The 16,585-nt window shown below is 41.7% G+C and overlaps 2 protein-coding genes across 3 annotated transcripts in view; both read left to right on the top strand.

The window, feature by feature from the left end:
- Positions 1–16,585, top strand: part of LOC145353903 (phosphoprotein associated with glycosphingolipid-enriched microdomains 1-like) — a 104,269-nt gene that overhangs the window by 63,857 nt on the left and 23,827 nt on the right. The window contains exons 4-7 of one of the 2 annotated variants that reach the window (XM_080204871.1): positions 5,311–5,365; positions 8,038–8,125; positions 9,066–9,640; positions 10,956–11,096. In XM_080204871.1, coding sequence (XP_080060997.1) covers positions 5,311–5,365; positions 8,038–8,125; positions 9,066–9,640; positions 10,956–11,096 — 859 coding nt within the window. Of the gene's footprint in view, positions 1–5,308; positions 5,366–8,037; positions 8,126–9,065; positions 9,641–10,955; positions 11,097–16,585 lie in introns of those variants that run through there. The other variant, XM_080204872.1, reaches the window with a different exon arrangement.
- On the top strand, positions 1,869–2,246 carry LOC145353650 (histone H2B 7-like). The gene has a single exon (XM_080204418.1). It carries the CDS (start codon positions 1,869–1,871, stop codon positions 2,244–2,246), a length of 378 nt encoding a protein of 125 aa, XP_080060544.1.

Here is a 16,585-nt window from a genome sequence, read left to right as displayed (position 1 = left end):
ACTGAACTGGGCTAGCCATATAAGTACTATAGCTACCAGAGCAGGTCAAAGGCTAGGAATTCTGTGGTGACTCATGGAAGCAATGCGTACCATCTATAAAATGTACTGCAGAAATTCACCAAGGTTCCTTAGACAGCACATTCCAACCTATGAGCGCTACCACCTAGAAGGACCGAAGCAACATGTATCTGGGAACATCACCACCTGGAGTGCCCCCTCCAAGTTAGTCACCATCCTGACTTGAAAATATATCACTGGTCTTTCAATGTCATTGGGTCAAAATCCTGGAATTCCCTCCCTAGCAGCACTGTGATTGTACCTACACCTCAGGGACTGAGGCAGTTCAAGGAGACCACCTTCTGAAGGGCATCTAGGGTTGGACAAGAAATGCCGGCCTAGCCAGCAATGCCCACAACCTGTAAGTGAACAAAACAAAATGCACCTCACCAGATGCAGGGCTCATGATGTCAGAAAGGTAAGATGTGGAGGGATGGTTGTGGTGGCAGAGGTTGGAGACCCAGAATGACAGCATCCCAAATGATTGATTTTTTTTGTCAGAATGTTGGAGGATTTCTCTTGGATTCGCAAAAATATTCTGAGACTGACGTTTATTGAACTTTTTGGTGGTCTTTCGCCTATGGAACTGGGCAGCACAAATTGAAAAATGTAGAGAAGGTGCCAATCTCACCCAGAATAAAGACTGTAAGAGACACAATTGAAACAAAACAGTGCCCTCTATGGTAGCAACTCTGGTAAATACATTTATCGTTACAGTTAAAATGCCCAAGCAGAGCAGCGATCATGAGGAAAAAATGGTGATAGATATTTTATCTATCCAAGACTAAATTGTGACGTTAAATGTGAGAAATTGGAAGTGTGCACGAATGCATGACTTTCAAAATATAGATATTCAAAGACTATGGCATTTAATCTGCTTTTAGAAGGAAAAATATGTTTCTATCCTTGTTATTTCCTTCAGCTAGATTTTCCCAGAAACTGCCATTATATTACTGGCCTCAAACTCTAACTCTGTCTAATAAATTCAATCTTCTGATGGAGAGCTCTGCAGATTTTCTGTCTGACACACAAAGATAATAAAGCAAAATTTCACAGCTGCTCATATCTCCTCATCTCCACTATCTAGCTCTGACTTGTTGCTTTCCACGAATGCATGGGAATCAACATCTTCCATGGAATATGGTTTATCATTTCTGCTTATCTTTACGGCCTTCAATATATATTCTTAAACATATATTTATCTAATTATTTGTTAAAGGCAATCATTTTTGCAAGCTGTGACTTGCATTGCACCAAAGCTTATTCTAAACCTAAATTACAGCTGTTTTATTAACTTTAAACAGTACAACCACTAAATAATATTGGCCAGGATGGTAAATATAGCAATAAAATGCACCTTATTTATGGGGAGAAAAGAGCAGGAACATTTGCTTGATATTGGCATTATTGCAAGACAGCAATATATTTTTAATGTGTTTTGCTTCTCTGGCAAACTCTGAAAAATTGTTTTGCCAAATTACATATAATCCTGTCAGTAAAAATTGTTAAGAGCCCAGAAAATATAGTTATATATTTTGTGTTGTGAGACACCAAAGCTTTTAAGTCTCTTACATGTCTCTGATGCCAACAAATAATAAATATTCCCTTCATTATGAATTACAATTACATTTTTATTACCAAGATAGCGTGCTGACCTTGTTAATTACAAATAATATAACAAACTACACTGTAGCATCCTACTTTTTTTTGTACACTGGCACTGTACAAATGCAAGTTCTTCTTCCCATTGAGTATTATACCAAACAACAATAGAAAGTTAGTGCTGTGCACATTTTTCAACTCAATAGGCGATGCCTGAAGCGGCGGCAAAGGGTGTAGCTCCCAAGAAAGGGCTGAAGAAAGCGGTCACCAAGAGGCACGCCAAGGGCGAGAAGAAGCGTAAGAGCTGCAAGGAGAACTACAGCATTTACATCTGCAAAGTGCTGAAGCAGGTCCATCTGGACACTGGCATCTCTTCCTCGGCCATGAGCGTCGTCAACTTGTTCGTCAATGACATCTTCGAACAGATCGCCTGCGAGGCTTCCCACCTCATCCGCTACAGCAAGCAGCAGACCATCTCCTCCAGGGAAATCCAGACCACCGTCTGCCTCCTGCCGCCCGGCGAATTGGCAAAACATGCCGTTTCTGAGGGCACCAAGGCGGTCACCACGTACACCAGCTGCAAATAACGAGCGCCTCTGGACAAAGACCGACTGCGCTCAAAAAAAACCTCAGTCGTTGTGGTAGTAACAAATAAAAGGTTGATTCAATAAATGAATATGCTTAGCTGCTATTTGCTCCCCTCAGTGTCATAACTCAAGCAAATATGTCAATTGACAGCAATTCACTTTTATAGTTAAAAAAGGATAGAAAACAAATTATTGCTAATGCTGGAATCTAAAACCAAAAGAGTTTTTATGTAGTTATGATGAGTTACTTTTATGATAGATTTGTGTGTGTTGAAGCCGCTGTGTTGAATTTGCTCTCTACTTTTCATAGAATCATAGAATCCCTACAGTGCAGAAGGAGGCCACTCAGCCCATCGAGTCTGCACCCACCACAATCCAATCCAAGCCTTATCCCCATAACCCCACATATTTACTCTGCTAATCTCCCTGACACTAAGGGGCAATTTAGCATGGCCAATCCACCTAACCTATACATCTTTGGACTGTGGAAGGAAACCAGAGCACCTGGAGGAAAACAGTGCAGACGCGAGGAGAACGCGCAGACTCCACACAAACAGTCACCCGAGGCCAGAATTGAACCCAGGTCCTTGGAGCCGTGAGGCAGCAGTGCTAACCACTGTGCCATTGTGCTGCCCCAGTCAGTAGCGGGATGCATACCAATGACATGACAATCAAGTCAATATGAAGAAGACATGTTGTTGAAAAAAAGTGGGAAGAGGAACATTTGCCTGTAATTTTACACTGCAGATAACATAACACTCGGAACACGGCAACTGCATTTTAAGGCTGATGAACTCATTGGGTGGGATTTTACAGCCTCGCTCGGATGAGATCATAAAATCCGCCCAAGGCCAATGGAGATTTCCGTTCCGGGAACCTTGCCCGCCCTGATTTCGGGGTGGGCGAGGTGGTGGAGTTCCAGCCATTATTTCCTCCTGAGCAAAACATAACAAAATATTAATTGACATTGAAGACACAGAAGCTATAGGAAGAGGCCCACAATGCCCAGCATCTGTCCTGCCAGCAAATCCCTCATTAATTGCTGCCTTTGGTATGGGTTCCAAATGAGATCTTTGCTGGCTTATTTTTGGTTTTGTACAGCCCATCAAGAGAACATTAATTTTTATGTTATAGAAACGTGGAATTCTGTTTTTATCTCTAAAGAGATTATAATTGTTTCTCCTGTACCTCATAATGAAAACAATATCTGGATTTCTCTCTGCCGTGCACTGAAGACCAAATAATTACAGCTATTAAGTAATATTTTTTTCCCAATCAAAACCTGCCGGCTGAAAACTTCTTGAATGATTGATTTAACAGTCCGTAAAATTGACATTTGTGTTTTGTGACTGTTTAAAGGGAGGGATAGTCACAGTAATGGTAGTGAAGTTTATAATGAATGTAACACTTATGTATATTGCATGAATTGTGTATACCATACTGGGCCACCACCTGCTAAAGTCTGCAATTGCAATCATTTAACTTTCCGTGCAGAATCGGATGTTAACATGGAATTATAAAAGATCAATAAGATGTGGAAAATGTTTTTCAATATAATTATGTCATGTGTGCATGTAGTGTTAATAAGTTTCAAATTTGAATTGAAAGGAAGATTGTGTGGGCAACTCGATAACTCAGATCTGTGCCAGCCATTTCTCACATGACTTATTCCCAAGCGTGGTCATTGGGAATCGCCTGGCAGGCTGCAGCCTCTTTTCTCCTGCAACAATGAGGGAGTGTGATTGGAGGGCAAGTCAGGACAGGCTCTCCTTATGTACCATCTTGTGGCTAACTAGAGCACTAACAGTTTTTCAAATTATTCTCTCAAACAGGAAATAATTCTGAACAGAAAGGACTTAGAAAATATACGTAAAGCATAAACAATTCAATTTGTATTACCTTTAAACAGTTAAATATTATTACCTGCTGATCTTTGCAGTTTGGCTGGGTGAAAATAATGTTTTTTATTGACTTTTTCCCCTCCATTTTGTGCAAAGCGTGGTGTCCTATAAGGCAGAATTTAACACCCCGCCCCCACTCCTCAGCAGCAAGTTTGGAGGAGAGGGGGTATTTAATCAGATGGCAGAGTGTGGAATGGGGACACTAACTGATTCTAAGGCGGGAAGACTCCAGCATAATCCAAATACTAATTGAGGTCCAGGTTGGCCCTTAACTGTGCCCTTAAATGGGCAGTTATGCCCGCAACGGCCTTATCCCATTAGCATGCCTTATTAAACACTTCCTCAACCTGCCCTGTCACCTTCAAAAACTTATGCTCATCCAGTCCCCAGGGTCTCTCTCCCCTCCTGCACTTCTTTTAGAATTGTACTCTTTACACATAGCCTCATAAACTCTCTTATCTCATCAGCAAAAGCCAGGTAAGTTAATTAAAAACAATTGCCTTTAACAATTCCCTGCTGGCTTTCTTCAATTAGTCCACATTTGTCTAAGTGACTTAATTTTGTTCCTGATTATCATTTCACAAGTTTCCCATAACTGAGGATAAACTGACTACCCTGTAATTGCTGGATTTATCCTAGAGCCCTTTTTTGAACACTTGCAATTCTCTAGTCCCCTGGCATTGCCAATGTATATAAGGACAATTGGAAGATTATGACCATCATCTTTGTAATCTCGACCCTTTTTTCAGTCAGTGTCCTTGGATGCATCTCGTCAGGCCTTAATCTTTAGTCACCTTTCTGATACCTTCTCTTTATCCATTTTTAGCTCATTCAGTGTTTCAACTACTCTACCTCCTATTTCACGATGACTTTGGCAGTATCTTCTTCGTGCTAAACCCTGATGCAAAGTATCTCCCATGTATAAATTCCCATCTAACTCCCATGTATAAATTCCCTTTCTGGTTTCTTATCAGTTCCATGTATCTTTTTAATGCCCTTCATGCTTATAGAAGACTTTTGGATTCCCTAGCCAACTTTGTTAGTCAAAACCCTATAAGGGATTAAACATGGGAAAGAATATTTTGGTATCTAAAGAAGAGAAATTAATTATTTTGTACTTTTTTGCATGTGTCCAAACAAATTTGTATCTTGTGTTAACTCAGCAGAAACAGCAAGGAAAAGAAAATCAAGATTGATGGTGTGAAGTTAGTTGGTATGGTAAGTACCTTAACTGTGAACTTGCTAAGAATAAAGTGTAAAATTCACTTCCCCATTTTGCTTAACCACAGTTTTATCTTGATAGCTTCATTAAGGTTCCCTTCACTCAAGAGGATGAATCACAGGGTGGGGGGGTGAGGGGGGTCGGGGGGGGGAGGGGGAGGGGGGGTGAGGTGGGTGGGGGGTGGGGGGAGGAGGGGCGGTGGTGGGGGATGGTGGTGGTTTCTCCTAGCCCGAGCGCTGCTCGAGTAGCGCAGCGGGCCGGGAGACATCAGCGGAGGCCATTTTGTAGACTTACTGCTCGGATTCACGGTCTCCGAGACTAAGATTTCCAGCATAACCAGTCCGGCGCCGGAAATCGGCATACAGCTGATTTCAATCTGAAAATCGGCATTTGTATCCAATTAGCGGGCCCGGGACTGAAGTCTCTCCACCCGGTGCCAAGGGGGCGGAGTCTATTGGGGGGGGGTGATCAGTTGGGAGAGGGGAACTTGCTGCCATTATGCACTTGAGATGATTGAGAGAGGGAAGGAGGAGGTGGACTAGGTTGGCAATCTGGGTGGGAGGGGGGAGGCTGGGGTGGTCACAGACTGTCAGTGGGGGTCAGGACTGTCTGGGTGGGGGGGGGGTGGGGGCAGGAGGCCAGTAATGGAGGGGTTTTGGGGCTGGTCAGCAATTGGGGGGGCCACTGCGCATGTGCTGAAAGATTGACACATACATTGAAAGATCGGCACGTACGAAATGGCCCTCTCAGCACTATGCTGCCAGCCTCTGGGCAGGAATAGGCCCTGCCCCCAATTACCAGAGTGAATCCCGCTGGGGCATTCTAGAATGTCAGAGATTCATTCTGGACATCACGCTTAAAATAAAAACCAGGGGGTTTACTCCCATTTTCCCGCACATTGGGAATTTAGAATTTTTTTGGGTGAATCCTGGCCTGTTGATCTGAATGAGATTAGCCTCACCTTGTGGCACAGATGAGTTTTGCTATCAACCTATTTGAAACAGGGTGACATCCCCAGACCTTCATAATGACCTCCTGGGCAGCACAGTGGTTAGCACAGCTGTCTCATAGCACCAGAGACTCAGGTTGATTTCCAGCCTTGGCTAACTCTCTCTCTGGAGTTTAAGCGTTCTCCCGGTATCTGTGTGGATTTCCTCTGGGTGCTTCAGTTTCCTCCCACAGTCCAAAAATGTTAGGTGGATTGGCCATGCCATTTGCTTCTTAGTGTCTAACGATGTGTAGGTTCGGGGAATTACCCATGGTAAATATGTGGAGCTACGGACATAGGGCAGAGGGGAGGACCTGGTTGGGGTATCCCTTCAAAAGTCAGTGCAGACCTGATGGGCTAGATGGCCTCTTCCTTCACTGTAGGGATTCTACAGATTCATCACCTTATCAAAAGTAGTGGCACTGTGTGCTAAGAAAGGCAACACTTGTGCAAAAGGTGATCTGTGGGAACGTTGACTCGAATTGAACCTTAAAACCTGGAGCTGTCAAATGACTTGTTATCCATTGTGTAAATATCCCCTTCCAATATTTGTAACTAATGTAGTCAGTGTTACACTTACAGTGCCATGAATGCTATTTTGTGATCTTGTCAGCTTTGATGAGAAAGAAGATACATAGCACATTATCTTGCCTCTCAGAAATATCCCAAAGGTCTTCATGCATTGTGAAATACTCAGAACTGCAATCACTGTCATATATAGACAAATCCACCAGCCAGGTCTGGTTCCATTAATAGAAGTGGAATAATGTCAAGTTTATCTATTTTGGTGGTTTTGATTGACAAAAATGTTGGTCAGAATACCAGGAGAACTCCATTTTTCACTTCAAAATAATACTTTGGGACCCTTAACATCCAACCAAACTCTCACATTGCCCAGGTTTACAATCTTGTCTGAAGGGCAGCACCTTGAGCAATATTTCCTCCGTGCTTGAAGTTGAAACCTAAAATAAATGTTCAAGTACTCATGGTAATTGAACCCAGAACTTTTGACTCTGAAATTCAAGTGCAATTAATTTTTTGATTTTGATTTGATTTGTTATTGCCACATGTATTGGCATACAGTAAAAAGTATTGTTTCTTGCGCACTATACAAAGCATACCATTCATAGAGAAGGAAAGGAGAGAGTGCAGAACATAGTGTTGCAGTCTAGCGTGTAGAAAAAGATCAACTTAATGCTAAGTCGGTCCATTCAAAAGCCTGATGGCAGCAGGGAAGAAGCTGTTCTTGAGTCGGTTGGAATGTGTCCTCAGACTTTTATATCACACAAAGCCATACAAAGCTGTGAAACAACAGAAAGAATGTTTTCTATAGTGCATCTGTAAAACGAATACCTTGATGAAGTACATTGTGCTATTGTGAGAGTCAATCCAGTTTTCCAGACTAAATTGGATTAAGGTCTTTCAATGCTTATAGCACCTGCTTATAGACAAATTTGGGCATTAGTGACCATGTAGTTAACCTTTGGTTCTTGAGTTTAAAAAGCTGCAAATTATTTTTGATGCTTTGTAAAGTCTGTCATTGTAACTTATAATAAAGGAATATAATTGTTAACTTTATGTTGAAGATTAGGAGATGCATAATATGTCATATATTAGATATCACATGAAAATGAATTAGTGGGTCACATATATCTTCTACTGAAATATTATTTTGTTTAGTCTGTAGGGCATACAAGACAGCTTCGACCTGTTAATACACCTGACATGGGAGTACACAATCCTAACAGAGTATCTTGCTACGGTGAAAGTAAGTAAAAATATAAAATTATAATGTATATTAATTGCACTATAATTGCAAATAGAGAGCAGTAAGTAGTCTAAATTAGAAACAAAGGTTAAAACAAAGTTGAACTCTTTGTACTTGGAAGGAGATGAACGATTATGCTCGGTAAAAATAGTTAATTCTGAGCACTATTTTAAGTTAAAACAAAATTGCAGGGCACACAGATATGATAAGAGGTAAGTTCATGGCTAACATCTGAAGCTGTTCTTCATGCAGATGGAGTTAATATCTAAAATAATTTTCAGCCTCCAGTGGAAACAAAAAATGAAGGAGGTAAGGAGGTAGATGGTAGATAGGAGGTTTTTAAGTTTCTTTGTAGGACTGAACCAGACAGGTCAAATTGCTTCTATCTTCTGGACCCAACCTAATTTTGAATGGATGCGACAGCCTATCTTACAGCTGAGTGCAAATTCACAGTCAACACATTTTAATCCATGGATTATTTCATTATTCATATTGCATCTCCTCCCTTTTCCCTGATTTAATTTTTTTTCCAGCTGAAAGGATTCAACAATTGTCAAAAACTTGTTGGGTAAAAATTGGTTTAGGCCTAATTTTTGGATACATAACCAAGGAGCTGCTTCAGCAATTTCGTCCCCCTACCCCAACCGTCAATCTGAGAGTTTTATGATGATTAACCCACTCTCTGGAATTCCTTCCCACATCTCTGCCTTGCTTCATCTCTTTCTATATTCAAAAATCTTCTCAAAACCATTTCTTCAACCTTTGGATGTTTCTAGAAACACTCCTACCAAATTCTGCCTGACATCTAAATAGTAAAAGTGCAACATTACGTAACAAATAATGTCTGGCATTAACTGATCCCTTGAAAGGTTGTAGGAAAAGTGCTCACGGATTTACATTACTGGATCTAACGATTTGACGTTATCGCTTTTGTGTGTAGATGGTCTCAGAAACTGGCGAGACAGTATGGACTATCTACATCTGCCGGAAACCGAGCTTCCAGAGGAGGGAGATGATGAGGCAGGAAATTCAAGAATTCAACAGAATAGAGTTTTGCCCAAAGTTCCAGGGAATAACCACACTGCTGGAAAACTGCCTACTTTGAGAAAAGCATGTGACATGGGTTCTGTTTATTCACAAGTTAAAGAAAATTCCCGCCAGGAGAACGCTATTGAAGACTCGTTGTATGAGAGCATTGAAACAAAATACGAAGTAGATCATATTAATCTTCAACGTGATAGGCGATCAAAATCTGAATGTGAGGCTAATGAACAGGAAGTACCTTTAATGTCTCAAAGGCAACTGGCACCTGGTTTAAAGGAACCAGCTGTAAACATGAACGTACCAGAGTATGCCTCAATTCTGAAAGCAAAGAAGAAAGACAAGATGATGAATCGGGAGAGCGCACCTGAAAAGCAGCCAAGGAGAAATGTAAAGAATGGCTGTGTGATGTTACCAGGACTTCAAGAACAATTAAAATTGAAAGAAAGATCTGCTGCCTTTTCGCAGGCTGAGGTATGTCGTTTTCCTCTTCATTTAAAATTGCCAATCTGTAGTTTTTCACAAAAATTTATTTTTCCTAAGTAAAAGCTTCCATACATACATGAAATCATTCTTTCGATGGCTATCCCAAACAGTGTTAAGCTGTCCAGTTGTTATAGCCATATGATGCAGGATTATTTAGTAATCACAATGTATCTGCAAACACTCTCCTGAATGATTAAAAATCTCTGTTGTATTGTCAGTCTCATCCATTGGCCATGGGTGATACGTGACACACTTCCCCCTCAGAACTATGACATTTACTAACCAAAAGGAACATATTATTGAGTTATCTGCTAAACCTTTATGTCCCTGCTTGCAACATGATTTTAATGTAATACTCTTAACGTAGACATATCCAGGTCTGGTGAAGCATATCAAAGGCCACTGAAACACAAACAGCATTCCTTCGCCATCTCGCTACAGATTCACCAGGGGCTGCATGTGCCATTTCCGCTGCAACTACTTAATTGAAAAAAACAACAGTACTTATCAGAGGAATTTGTACAGCAGCTTGATCCTTTTACATTCGACCTTTCTCCCTTGGACAATCTAATTACTGTCTTTTTCTTTTTTTTAATAGCCGTTGTCCATGGTAAGATGGTTACAATAAGGTCTTGTTACTTTGCATCAAATTAACTGGAAAGAAATGACGCCACCCCACCCCCCACCCCCACCACCACCTCCCCACCCTCCAGTCCTGTAACAGGGGTGGGCTGGGGAGGGTGCATTGGCTGGCTTGCATTTCTACTGATGTTGTTCAAAATGGAACATGGCTTATTTTAAATTCTAGTTCAGGAGTGAAACTCTGTAATCACGTAGTAGCAAAAGCACACGCTTCCCTGGTGACGGTGAATAAATTAAAGCACTGATGACCCTGTGGAGATGCCATTCCTTTTTATTGGCAGAATTATTAAGATTGAACTGCAGCGTATGAATCTGCTGAAACATAATCATTCACCTAGTCTTCCACAAAGGCTGTGTGTGTACCGCCCATTTTATAATTAAGTTTCTTTTGGAAACGGCCAGTGGGAAATCTTTGCCTTTTTTAAGAATTGGAATATCTCCTTAAACCCGCTGTTTTAAGACAATTAAAGTCTCCTCAAAACATAAAAGCCAATTTGAGTTGTTCTAGATTAAAGTGTTGTTTATAGTTTAAGCTTTTTTTGTTGCTTTTAAAAGGCAGACTTGTTTGTAAATTGGACTTTGCTCCTTTTGGCACTATGCCTCTTGTGTTAAAATGGCAATCAGATGTTGGCAGCGCCTTTTAATCTGTTTTACATTCCAGAATCACAGTTCTGGGATACAAGGCAGCCTGAAGTCTATCACAGAATGTGAAGCAACAAATTCGCTGGAAGAATATAGGGAGAGGACTGCATATGTCAATTTAGCCGAAGGGCAGCCAAATGCAGATAATGCCTATTTTAAGGTATGTGCACAAACTAAATCAGAACTTTTAAGAACCATTGCTGATCATTTTGACTTGACCAAATGGAACAGCACAAACAAGCAAATCTGTTATTTTTCCATTATAATTTTGATCTTTTGAAGATTTTTTTTGAGCAGGCAATTATATTTTACTGCTTGTTTTCAATTTGATTTAATTGCTTGTCGTACTTCATCATTTTGGAAATTTGATGGATAACAGCAGTTGGGAAGCAGAGACAGGCTGATCGCCAGCCTATTTTGTGGTCCTGCATTACATTTTAATCCATTTGGAAATGACAATCTAACTGTCTGCCTACAGTTTCAAAAAATAAAATTGTAAAAGCCACATTCTGTTGTCAGATTAGTGAATCTTACTACAATGTTATTAATTTGTCAACCACTCTAATCGAAGTATTCAGCAACTTATCTCACAATTTCCTCCGCTAATATATTAGTTGGAAGAATATCAAATGAACATTGTTTCCTAACTTTGCCAACTAGACTGTACAGTTTCCAAACTGCTTGAGGAACACTTTATTAGTATTCCTTTATTCATTTTTTTTGTTAATTTAGATGTATAAGAGCAAATTTTCCAAGTCCCATGCTGGCAGGGGGGAATAGTGCTGCTGGTTAGGTAGATCAGGAAATTGTGGGATTGCGATCCTAGATTGTTCATCCCTTTAATGGTGAGGTTCCCAGAAGGTAAGGGCCAGAAAGCTGAACCTGCTGACAGCAGATGAGGAACTCTGGGAGGGAATGAAGCTCAAGTATCCAAAGTCAAAGGAATATCAAGATTTTTCTTTCATTCATTCGTGGGACATGGACTGCATTTATTGCCCATCCCCAATTGCCCTTAAGAAGGAGGTGGTGAGCTGCCCTCTTGATACAACTGAGTGGCTTGCTAGGCCATTTTAGAAGGCAATTGAGAGTCAACCACATTGCTATGGCTCTGGAGTCACATGTTAGACCAGACCAGGAAAAAAGACATTAGTGAACCAGGTGGTTCTTTTCTGATAATCGACGATTATTTCATGATTATCAGTAGATTCTTAATTCAAGATATTTTTTATCAAACTCAAATTCCACCACCTGTCATGGCGTGATTTGAACCCTGGTCCCCAGACCGTTAGCTGAGTTTCTGGATTAATCATCCAGCAATAATACCACTAGGCCATCATCTCTCCATAATGGGCTACGACTTCAGACTGGAGGAGGTTACTGGGAGAAGGATGAGGAAATCCCTTGAAGGAATTTTTAAAATGAGGGCAAGGATTTTGCTTTGGATGTGTTGGAGACCAGGGCTACAGTAATGCAAAACATAACTGATGTGTTAACACATTGTCAAGATGGTAGAGCAGATTACCAGTATTAATACAGTAAGAAGTCTCACAGCACCAGGTTAAAGTCCAACAAGTTTATTTGAAATCAAGAGCTTTCAGAGTGCTGCTCCTTCATCAGGTGAGTGTATTAATACAACAGTAGTCCAGGACATACTAGATGGAGAATGTGTGCACAGAAGTGAGTAGGGTGCAAAACGCCCTTTTTTTGAGGTAGAGAAAGTTAGTCGATCAAAGTTCACTATGGTTTTTCAGCATTACAGGCTTTTAGCCAATGTTTTGTCCATTCTGCCTCCACAATGGCAGATAAAAGAATGAGTTATCAATTCCCAGGCTGGGGTGAGCTGGGAGAAGAGAAAATCATAAGGAACATGCAAATAAAGTCCTTTGGTATTGTTCCTTGGCTTGTTTAAATATTAATAACCAGAAAAAAAAACACTGATTGGTCACTAGCAACTGAAAAATTCAAAGGTCTGACAGTCAAATAGATACATTTGAGCACGTGAAGGACTGAAGAGAATTGGTAAAGTTGAAACTGGGAGGATTTTGCGATTTCAAACTTTAGAGATCATAAATAAAAGCAGGAATTCTTAGAAATTCCTCCAGTGGAGTGCTGAAAAGATTGCTGTTTAGAAATAGATTGATGTTACCTACAATTTATCTGCTCAACTTGCATATTGTATTAAATTTACTCATTTAAATGAGTAAATTTCTCATTTCTCATCATGGCTTAATATCAAAAAGTAAAGAAAAAATATATTAACAATTAGTTGGAATTTACCACCTCGTTAATCTCTTAAATACAATGCTGCATTTGTTTCCAGTTTAGCAATGGTTTAACAATCTGATGGAGACTTGGGATGGGGTTTTTCTGTCCCTCCTGCCGTGGGAATCGTAGTGGCCCTGCGAGGCAGGAGGGGGTGGGGGAGTGGGGGGGTTGGTGGAGGAGTTGGGGGAGTGGGGGGGGGGATGGGAGGTGGGGGGGAGAGGGGGGGCAGGGCAGACCAGACCATGCAAAGGTCCATTGATTTTCCAGTCTTGGAGCGAGTGGGGCCAGAAGATCCCTCCTGGCTAGCCACGTAGGTGGTGGCAGCAACGTGAGGGGTTATGTTCCAAACTATGGCCACAAACCATCTTTCTAAGCGTTCATACCGATATCAAATTTTCATTTGAAGGCGCCAGCTCCTGTATTGTCTAACAGGGTAAACTGATTGATAGGGTTCCCCAAACCTTGATGATCTGAGCCATGTTCAGGATTGCAAGATTCCATGACAAGTGTTGTAAAGTCGTATGAGAGTACCAGTGAGAGTGTGAATGTGGGATGTGTGTGCATTAGGAATGATGTCAACCTAAGCAACTTGTGGAATATCAAGCTTGCCTTCACTTGAGCTTTTATTTTGTGTGCTGAAACATGTGTTTGTTGCTGGACTGCAGCTGTTTGTCAAATGTATTTGATATCTGAGTAATTTAGTTGGCAGGGGAAATATATATGTTTGCAGCAGAAATGATTACTTGCAGTTGTGCAGCTGTACAAACTGGAACATTGCACTATTTTTGTAAATGAACTCTGCCCTCTCTTCAAATTTAAGGAACAATAAATTGAAAAAATAATAATAAATTTATTTAATCTGGCAAATATTGAAAACCAAATCCACCTCAGTTAAGTGACCAAATTCTACCCCCTGTTTCCTGCCAAGGTACTTCATCTATAATAGCGACTCAGTGGTATCAAAAATGAACGTTCTGATGGCGAGATTTGGGGTCTGGGTTAGAGGGCCAGGATAGTCAGTGTCCGGTGAGGGTGGAGAAGAGGGGAGAGTATCTACAATGAGGAGTATCTCCAATGGGCAGAAGTACACGCCTGATCAGTAAAAGCTGTGATGTGGAGATGCCGGCGTTGGACTGGGGTAAACACAGTAAGAAGCCTCACAACAACAGGTTAAAGTCCAACAGGTTTATTTGGTAGTAAATGCCACTAGCTTTTGGGGTTTGCCCTTTCGTCAGGTGAGTGGAGAGTTCTGATCACAAACAGGGCATATAAAGGCACACACAGTTTACAGAATACTGATTTAGAATGCGAGTCTTTACAGCTAATCAAGTCTTAAAGATGCAGACAATGTGAGTGGAGATAGCATTAAGCATAGGTTAAAGAGATGTGTATTGTCTCCAGACAGGATAGTAAGTGAGATATTGCAAGCCCAGGCAAGTTGTGGGGGTTACAGATAGTGTGACATAAACCTAAGATCCCGGTTGAGGCCGTCCTCATGTGTGCGGAACTTGGTTATCAGTCTCTGCTCAGCAACTCTGCACTGTCGTGTATCGTGAAGGCTGCCTTGGAGAACATTTACCCAAAGATCAGAGGCCAAATGCTCGTGATTGCTGAAGTGTTTGCCAACAGGAAGGGAACATCCTTGCCATAAGAACGTAAGAACGTAAGAAATAGGAGCAGGAGTAGGCCATCTAGCCCTTCAATAAGATCATGGCTGATCTGAAGTGGATCAGTTCCACTTTCCTGCTTTCTCCCCATAACCCTTAATTCCCCTGTCTATCAAAAACCTATCTACCCGTGACTTAAATATATTTAGCGAGGTAGCCTCCATCACTTCAACGGGCAGAGAATTTCAGAGATTCACCACCCTTTGAGTGAAGAAGTTCCTCCTCAACTCTGATCTAAACTGCACCCCACCCCCCCTTATCTTGAGGCTGTGTCCTCTAGTCCTGCTATCCTTTCTAAGCGGGAAGCATCTCTCTACCTCTACCCTATCCATCCCCTTCATTATCTTATACGTCTCTATAAGATCCCCCCTCATCCTTCTAAACTCCAACAAGTAAAGACCCAGTTTATTTAGTCTCTCTTCATAGTCCAACCCCCTCATCTCCGGTATCAGCCTAGTCAACCTCCTCTGCCCTCCCTCCAAGGCCAAAATATCCTTGCGCAAGTGCGGTCCCCAAAACTGCACATAGTACTCCAGCTGCAGCCTCACCAGTACCCTGTACAGTTGCAGCAAGACCTCCCTGCTTTTATATTCTATCCCCCCTCGCTATAAAGGCCAACATTCCGTTCGCCTTCTTGATCACCTGCTGCACCTGCAGACTGGGTTTTTGCGACTCGTGCACAAGGACCCCCAGGTCCCTCTGCACCGTAGCATGCTGCAGCTTTTTGCCTTTTAGATAATAATCCCTCCTACTATTATTTCTGCCAAAGTGGATAACCTCACACTTGCTAACATTGTACTTCATCTGCCAGGTCCTCGCCCACTCACTCAGCCTATCATGATGATTGTCGAGCGATGTTCATTCATCTGTTGTTGTAGCATGCTGTGCTGTAATGCCAGTTTAGTGTTTTATTTATTAGTGTCATGAGTAACCTTACATTAACACTGCAATGAAGTTATTGTGAAAATCCTTTTGTCGCCACACTCCAATGCCTGTTCAGGGATATGGAGGGAGAATTTAGCATGGCCAGTGCACCCAACCAGCACATCTTTCATACTGTGGGAGGGAACCGGAGTACCCAGAGGAAACCCATGCAGGCACAGGGAGAACATGCAGACTCTGCACAGACAGTGACCCAAGCTGGGAGTTGAACCCAGGTCCCTGGTGCTGTGAGGCAGTAGGGCTAACCACTGTGTCACCGTGCCATGGCAGGCAGGCTGTTGATTTCAGCAAATCCCTCTCTCCCAACTCCTGTCAGCAGCGCATTGTGCTGGGTTTGAGTGGGATGGTGGTGGACAGGTCGGCAAACATACTTTACATACCTTTTCTGCCGCATCCCCCCCCCCATCCCCCTAGCCAGGCCATTGAAAATACACTTGATGGGGGTCAAAAAACCCAGCTCAGTATGTACATATCCTAGGTCCAGAACTGATTCTGGAATGCAATCATTGAACAATTTATTTACTCTCAACAGCAAAGTTGTATCCTGTTCAAACTCCCATCAATTGCACGTCAGAATCTATTATTGTAACTACGAACCAACCTTTTTGTTTGGTCAGCCAGGCATCCATTGGGTACACAAACCTATAGTCCTATTTCAGAGTCTCCAATTGGAACAACTGAAAACTCCGCACTCACCTGAAGGGTCAACTTTTTCCTCGTCTGGGTAGTGCATGAGCACTCCATACAAATACCAGCTATCTACTCAAATCAACAC

Source organism: Carcharhinus amblyrhynchos, chromosome 16 (genome assembly GCF_965287045.1).
Source record: "Carcharhinus amblyrhynchos chromosome 16, sCarAmb.v2.hapA, whole genome shotgun sequence".
Lineage (NCBI taxonomy): Eukaryota > Metazoa > Chordata > Chondrichthyes > Carcharhiniformes > Carcharhinidae > Carcharhinus > Carcharhinus amblyrhynchos.
Note: the sequence above shows the minus strand (reverse complement) of the source record. Positions and strands in the feature narration are given on the sequence as shown.

What these genes read in the sequence shown, in the direction of transcription:
- LOC145353650 (XM_080204418.1), top strand. Translation starts at nt 1,869, where the DNA reads ATGCCTGAAGCGGCGGCAAAGGGTGTAGCTCCCAAGAAAGGGCTGAAG.